The sequence below is a fragment of the Marmota marmota genome, unplaced genomic scaffold, assembly GCF_001458135.2.
Source record: "Marmota marmota marmota unplaced genomic scaffold, marMar, whole genome shotgun sequence".
NCBI classification, from domain to species: Eukaryota; Metazoa; Chordata; class Mammalia; order Rodentia; family Sciuridae; genus Marmota; species Marmota marmota.
Window position 1 is genome coordinate 46,813,190 of NW_026000229.1, and position 8,186 is coordinate 46,821,375.

The 8,186-nt window shown below is 34.2% G+C and overlaps 2 protein-coding genes across 2 annotated transcripts; one reads left to right on the forward strand and one right to left on the reverse strand.

The window, feature by feature from the left end:
• Positions 1-1,364: 1,364 nt before the first annotated feature.
• On the forward strand, positions 1,365-2,378 carry LOC107137729 (olfactory receptor 11G2-like). Its single transcript, XM_015480179.2, has one exon. It carries the CDS (start codon positions 1,440-1,442, stop codon positions 2,376-2,378), a length of 939 nt encoding a protein of 312 aa, XP_015335665.1. The 5' UTR covers positions 1,365-1,439.
• Positions 2,379-6,640: 4,262 nt separating this feature from the next.
• On the reverse strand, positions 6,641-7,057 carry LOC107137730 (40S ribosomal protein S24-like). The gene has a single exon (XM_048793622.1). The coding sequence runs from the start codon at positions 7,025-7,027 to the stop codon at positions 6,641-6,643; it is 387 nt and encodes a 128-aa protein (XP_048649579.1). The 5' UTR covers positions 7,028-7,057.
• Between the last annotated feature and the right edge of the window lie 1,129 nt (positions 7,058-8,186).

The window sequence follows — 8,186 nt, forward strand, 5'->3', positions numbered from 1 at the left end:
ACTCTCATAAATTGTGATGAGATCATAAAAGCAACATTTGAAAACAGTTTTGAAGTTACTAAAAATGTTAAACATAATTATTATGTGACCCAGAAGTTCCACTCATAGATATATACTAAAAAATTGAAAACATATGTCCACACAAAACACATTATGAATGTTCTTGGCAGCAGTATTCATAATAGCCCAAAAGCTGAAACAGTGCAAATATTCATCAGCTGATAAATAAATATGGTATAATAAATATGGATAAATAAAATGTGTTACATCCATATAATAAAACAATATTTGGCAATAAAAAAGGAATGATTTACTGATAGTGTTACAGCATAGCTATATCATAAAGATATTATAAGTGGAAAAAAACATGCATTGTGTGATTGCATTTATATGGAATATCCAGAATGAAAACACCTAGAGGCAGAAATGGATTTGTGGTTGCCAGTGGCCAGGGGAGAAATGGGAAGTGACTGCTAATGAGTGTGGAGTTTTATTCTGGGATGATGAAATGTTCTAAAATTAGATTAGGGTGATGTTTGCGCAACCCTGTGAATATACATAAACACTGAATTATGTGAATTTTATGGCATGTGAATTATATGTCAATAAAGCTCTTACCTAAAAAAAAGTGAGTGAAAAAGACTTCACAGATGTGAGTTCTAAAGCACATGTTGCTTTCCTTAATTAAGACTAGTAATTTGTGATTTAAAGTTCAATTATTCATTAACTCTCATTCATTTGATAGTCTTCTAATTCAGTATCATAGCCTGCATAAGTCAGTAATGGATTGGTGATGTCAATCCAAAGCTTTTGCAACAATCTTCTTTGAAAAACTTCTTGGGCACCTACACAATATTATAACAATCCTTAAAAGCCAGGTATTTATTTTCTTACTAAAATCATCTGAGGATATGGGATCTAACTAATTAGGTAAGCATACTAGTATTATAAACTAAAAATTATTTATAATAATGTAGTTCAATAGGGAGAACTTATGGATCTTGTAATTTTTAATAAAATAATAGTGTAGGCAATGAAATAATTCAAATCTAGCTCAAGTGCATAAATTCCTTCCTTAGCTTATTAGCTGAACTCAGGTTAAATAAAGCTGAATAAAGTGCAATAAAGATTTATCTCCTCCCCATTTTTTTACAGGCTAAAATTTGGAAAAGAAAATTCTGGAAGAAATATTTAAAATAAAATATCAAATATTGTCTTCCTATTTGCCTTCGAGCTGTACTGATTTTATAAAAATTCCTCTCATTGACTAAATGTTAATATTCTGTTTTATTTTTGACTTATAATGCTGTCTATTTCCAAGAATAAATTGAGATTTTTATTTTATTTTATGTTTTATGGAGAGCTCAATGAAACACAAGACAGCTAAATAAACTTCTAGTAGTGTGGTAGTGTTTGTGCATGTCATCAGTTAGAAGGAAATGCACACTCCACATAATAGTAACATCACTGCTAACGTTCATGAATTCATTCTCCTGGGTTTCCTGTGCAGCCAAGAAGTAGAGATTCTCCTTTTTGTTTTATTCTCCATCATCTATATCTTCACTTTGCTGGGTAACAGTGCTATTATCTGTGCTGTGTGGTGGGACCAGCAACTGCATACCCCCATGTATAATTTACTGGCCAACTTCTCTTTCCTGGAGATCTGCTACATCAATTCTAACGTGCCCAACATGTTATTCAACTTTCTCTCCAAGACGAAGACCATCTCTTATAATGGCTGCATCCTACAGTTCTACATCTTCCTCTCTCTTTGTGCCACAGAACTTTTCTTCCTGGCCCTCATGGCATTTGATAGGTATGTTGCCATCTGCCGTCCACTGCACTACCCCATCATAATGACCAGGAAAGTCTGTGGAACCCTGGTGTCTGCCTGCTGGGTGGGTGGCTTCCTCTGGTTAGTGACACCTGCCACCCTCATATCACAAGTTCCATTTTGTGGTTCAAATGTCATTGATCATTACCTGTGTGACCTGGGGGCAATGCTGGCCATATCATGTGTCCCTGTTCCCAAGACAACTCTGACTTGTAGCACTTTCAGTGCTGTGATAATGCTCATCACTTTGTTCTACATTCTTTTGTCCTACATTCTGGTCCTTCGATCTGTGCTTCAGATTCCCAAAGATTCAAGCAGAAGAAAAGCCTTCTCCACCTGTGCCTCCCACCTGGTAGTGGTTTCCTTATTTTATGGTTCAATCATGGTGATGTATATAAGCCCAGGAGCAGCCAAACAGCCTGGCCTGCAGAAATTTGTGACCATGTTCTACTCAATTGCAACTCCACTTTTAAACCCATTGATCTACAGCCTCAGGAATAAGGAGATGAAGGTTGCCCTGAGAAAAGTTATGTGCAAAGTTTAAAAATTGTTCCTAAATAAGAGACATTTTGGTAAGATAAAATTCTTTTTGAGTCCACTTGTAAAGAATAAAGAAAAATTATGCTTAAAAGTAAAAAAAGGTATAAAACATAGAATAAATGATTTCATAGAATTCCTTGAAATGGAATGTTAGCATAGATTTGATTTTTGTTCTTCATCAGAATCTTACCTGCTGAGAACAAACTGAAGTCCACAATTGTGTATATTTTTTTTGGTTTGAGTATGCTAATATTTTTAATTGAAAAATTTGTAATTTCTTCTTTTGTGAAGTGTCTGTTTAGTTCACTTGCCCATTTATTGATTGTGTTATTTGATGTTTTTAGTGTTAAGTTTTTTGAGTTCTTTGTATATCCAGGAGATTAATGCTCTATCTGAGGTTCAGGTGGCAAAGATTTTTCCCCCATTCTCTAGGCTCTCTGTTCACATTTTTTATTGTTTCCTTTGCTGTGAAGAAGCTTTTAAGTTTGATACCATACCATTTATTGATTCTTGATTTTACTTCTTGTGCTTTAGGAGTCTTATTGAGGATGTTGGTTCCTAAGACGACATGATGGAGGGTTGGGCCTACCTTTTCTTCTAGTAGGCTCAGGGTCTCTGACTCTAATGCTTAGGTCCTTGATCTACTTTGAGTTGAGTTTTGAGAAGAATGAGAGACAGGGTTTCAAAGTTCATTCTACTATATTTGGATTTCCAGTTTTCCCAGCATCATTTTTTGAAAAGTCTGTCTTTCTCCAATGTATGTTTATGGCACCTTTGTCTAGTATGAGATAAATAACTGTATAATTTCAATGAGATAATATCCTTAAGACATCTTGACTATAGATTCTGTTGAGAATTGATGATAACTATACCATCTTCCAGAATAATGCCCCAATGATATTTATCCAGTATTTCAATTCCATTTAATGAGGCCTACATATTTCCTTGAGGCATAGACTCCTAGAGAATTACAAACTACTTATCAAAATTTTCTAGGTATACCTAAGAATCAAATGTGTATAACACAATCAAAATAGAACTTTGAAGGGGAGAAATTTCCTCCCTTAAAAGTGATGTGAGGAATCATAAAGAAAAATATCAATATGTACATCAACATCAGAATGGAAAAAGTTCTTCTGAGATTACATAAGGTAGGTTATTTCATGAATTGTGAGAACATGTGCTGTCAGTGTAACACAGAAAGTGCTTACATCTATCTTATCAGATTTGACTTTCACTTGGAATAAAGAAAACCCAAGTAAAAAGTGGAGTTTGCTTCAAGGGTATTAACCATGAAACAAGAAGTCTGGTGGTGCGTTTCTGATAGTGTGACTCAGTTATATTACCAAGAGACCAGCCGTTTTGTTCTTTTTCCCCCCACTGTTCTGTTCTGCAGTGTCTATTAATAACTATTGCAACTCCAACCATCATACAGGCAGAAAGAAAACAATAGCAATACAGCATAGGGAGGGTCTGCTTACATCTCCTGGGCTAGAATTGCAACACATGGCCTTCTCTAACTGCAGGAGTCTAGAAGAAGAATTTTAGTTGTCCAGCTTCTATCAGAGGGAAATGAGAAGCATATTGAGTGAACCAACCAACTTAAATATTTCTCACACCATTAGACTTACTTTCATCAACAGAAGAAATATATTTCTCTATAAACAAACTGGCAGAAAGTATATGGGAAACAACATAAGTAGAAATATAAATTCTTAAGCATTAATAATATCCAACCTCATTAGCAATAAAAAGCCGAAATTTTGAACAAAAATTAATTTTTTTATCTAATAACTGAAATACATGTTAAGTGAAATAAGACAGGCACAAGAATAAAATACCGCATGATCTCACATATACATGAAATTTTAAAATATTGATCTAGAAAATAGATTAGAATGGTGGATGTAAGAGATTAAGGAAGAGCAGAAAGGAGGGAGGAATGAGGAGAGCCTGGTAAACAAATACTAAGTTAGAAGAAATAACTTTTGGTGTTCTACTACACAGTAGATTAACTATAGATAATGATAATGTATATTTCAAGTAAAAATGCTAATGGAAAAAATTTTTGGAATTTTTCACCACAAAGAAATAATCAATATCTGAGAAGACATGTTTTACCCATATTTAAATATTACACCATGTATAAACATACTGAAACATCACATGGTATCTTATAAATATGTATAATTTTTATGTGTCATTTAAAAAGATAAAAATGTATGTATATGCTGGTAAAAGAACAAATTGGAGCAGTTATTTTAAAAGTGATGGTACTATGTATCATAATACACTTGACATAATAATTTTACTTCTGAATATTCAGCCATATGAAATAATATGAAAAAGTTTTGCAGAAAAATTGGATAATTGATGTATTATCTATTTTTCATATATAACACCTTGATATTCTTAGGGAAATTATAAGGCGAAGTTGAGGTGCCCAAGAGAGGCAAGAATATGCTCACAAAACTTCCTGATAAATACAAAAAAGATATTGAAGACAGCAGCAGAAATAACTTATGAATTATATAGAGTTTAGAGAATGAATTACATGCATAACATGGAAAGGGTACAAAAGTACATTTAGTCTACAAATCCAGACTCCTACTCTTCTTGCCTTTTTAAAATTTTTTTGTGTGTGTCAGAATATTATGGAATAACTTAGTGTGAAGAAATATAAATGTAAAAATATTAAAGACTACAGCTGGAATCATGGTTATTTGGTGACTTTGAGGATGTCTTGATAAGTAGCAAAGCAGGTCCTGAGAAGTTAATGTGGTTTTGATGGTCTTTTGGTAACTGGTCTGTAGGGATTCTGACTGTGGAAATATACAGGGAAATGTTCCTCTGGTGAGCAGACTTCCGGGAGTGGGAGTGGGTGTGGGGTAGGTAACAGGCACTCTGTTTCCTACCCTTAGAATGTCCTGCAGTTTCTCCTAGAAGCTAGTAAGATAACTAATATAGGTGCAGTATCTAGTTGCTATGGTAATGTCCTTTGTGCAGAGGCTATGTGCTTGAGTCTTATCAGCCTGGATCTTGATCTCAGACATTAGCTCCTGGGAATAAAGGAACACCAAAAAATAATGTAGTTATAGCATTACTAAAGTAACCTATTGATATAAATAAAGCTTGGCAGTTTGGCCTCTCTGTCATTCTGCCATCTTTCCTGCCTCTGCATCTTGTCTCTATGACTCTTTTTATTTACACTTACACTGGTCAGCCATAAAATAATGTCCTCAACTTGCCATAGTGGATAAAATAGCAAATTAATCCAAACAGAAGCAGCTTTACTATATCCTAATATCTAATTTCAAGACAAGAGTCCTGAATTATGAGGGTGGCTGAGAATTGTGGCATTTATAATATAAACAAGTCTATGATTAGTAGTGACATGATAATTATGACACTACTCTCATAAAGAAAGAAAAAGTCAGCAATAAATATGATGCTTTCAAGTCATATAAAAAATAGAACTGTATACAGTTTAATCTCATTCTCAGAAAAATATACATAGGAAAAAAAGCTATAAATCAAACAGATAAAAACCCTAGATTCAGACTGCTTACTTAATTTTAAAACTTGTCCATATCTCTTATTGACTGACTTTAGGCAAATTACTCAAATTGTTTTTAGTCTGTTTTCCCAACTTCAATTGGAGACTATCCTAATATCATTTCTATATAATAAAGTATTTGGCATTAAATGAGTTATTACATGAAAGCATTTATAGTAGTGCCTGGCCCTCTATAAATATAACTTATTATTAATAATAATTGCCTCAAAATATATTAGTTATTGTTGAGAAGTATGAACACCAGTGTTTTTTTACTTCTTTTTGAATTTTAAATGATGATCCTATTCCTATTGTTTCCATGAAGAAAAAAGTGTTGATTTTTACTTTTTGAAGTTTTTACAGTTTATTAATCCTCTCATGAAAATTTTCAGTTACTGAATACAAAGTCATCGCAGAATCTTCCCTCCTTTAGTGGGGTAGGGAGGGGGAGAATGGGAGGAATAGATGAATTCTAGATAGGGCAGAGGGGTGGGAGGGATAGGAGGGGGCAGGGGATTAGCAGAATGGTGGAATGTGATGAACATCATTATCCAAAGTACATGTATGAAGACAAAAATTGGTGTCAATATACTTATATACAACCAGAGATATGAAAAATTGTGCTGTATAAGTGTAATAAGAATTGTAATGCATTATGCTGTCATTTATTTTTTTTAAAAATCAAAAAATAAATAAAAAATAATTAATTATTAAAAATAAAAGAATCTTCCCTCCTTTAGCTTTTTACCAGCACCAATATTTTCCTTCGAAGTCCTGCTGAACTTTTTAATTCTGTTCTTATGTTTCTTTTGCTGTTTTCTTGTTGTCTTTTTCTTATCATACAAGTCATGTCTTGCCAGTCTATATTTAGATTTGTTTTTTTTTTTTGAAAAATCCAAGGAAACATAAATCATGTCAAAGCCAGTTGTTTTGCTATCTCCAAAATGAGTTCTGAATCCAAACAGGAAGGTAACATCTGGTGTGGTTTTGTACATTTTGGCTAGCTTCCTCTGAATTTCTGTCTTAGGTACTGCTGCCTTCCCAGGGTGGAGGATATCAAAGACCATTTCTTTCCTCTGAAGTAGTCGGTTGGTCATGTACTTCCTGGTCTAGATAGTTACTGTATCATTTATGTTGGAGCCAATCCTCAGGAAGCCAGGAAGAAAAAGAGACAAAAGTGCTAATTTTTAAAGAAAAAACCTGTTTTGGTTATTCAAGGAGATCTGTATAAATTCAAACAAAAAAGTTATTTTTGCCATATTCCTCCTTATTCACTTGTCTTCTGGTAGATTTATGCTAAAAATCTGATTCATAGCAAAAAATAATTATGATTGCCTTCTGGTTTCACTTTAGCAAGTAAACTCTCATACTCATATTTTAAAAGGGTATTTATTGTTGTTTTATGTGGATCAAATAAGAGATCTCATGTACTATGTTTGTAAAATCAAAGTACATTACCAACATCAATCGTTTGGGATTATTATTTTATTAACATGTCCACTTTACTCTTCTCTAGTAGCCTCCACAGCTGTAATCTTGTCTGTGTGTGCTCACTTTTTCCTTCCTGATGTTGCTGTTATGGATTTTCCTCAATAAAAAAAGGTAAAAAAAAAGGCAGAGTCTTCTCATCAGATCTTGACTGCTTCTTTCTTCCCAACTCCAGCAGCATTCTGCCCTCCTTGGTGTCTCTTTGCTTTGCCTTCTGATGACAGAGAGAATGGCTTCAATGAGGCAGCCATCTGCCTTCCTCGGAGGCCTCTATCTCAGGCAGTTTATTTTATTCCATTGCACAAAATTGTTAGATGTACTACTACCAGGGGTAAAATGAAGGAAAGGAGTCATTTTGGGTTCTGGGATAAAATGTAAGATCAAGTCTACAAAGGTGTTTCAACTCTTGGAACATGAACAAATTCGCTGAAGACTGGCCAGTGTTGTTCATTCTTCAGGTGTGAAAGGCAGAGTCTCTGAAGCTCAGAAACACTGCCTGGTTGAGCAGGCTGGATCTGTCTTGGATCCATAGCCTCCTCCACTGTGGGCAACAATCTGATGTATCTGGGCTTAAGTGGGAGGAGAGCCAGCCCCTGCCTCTAGGTTAAGGACATATGAAGGCTAAAGCAGAACTGCCCAGGAGAATATTAAGTGAGGCCCAATGCAAGCAATACATGTCATTTAAAATCTCCTAGATACCCCAGAAAAATTTTAAAAAACATCCTGAAATTAATTTGAATCATCTATTAGTTTAATACATCAAAATAT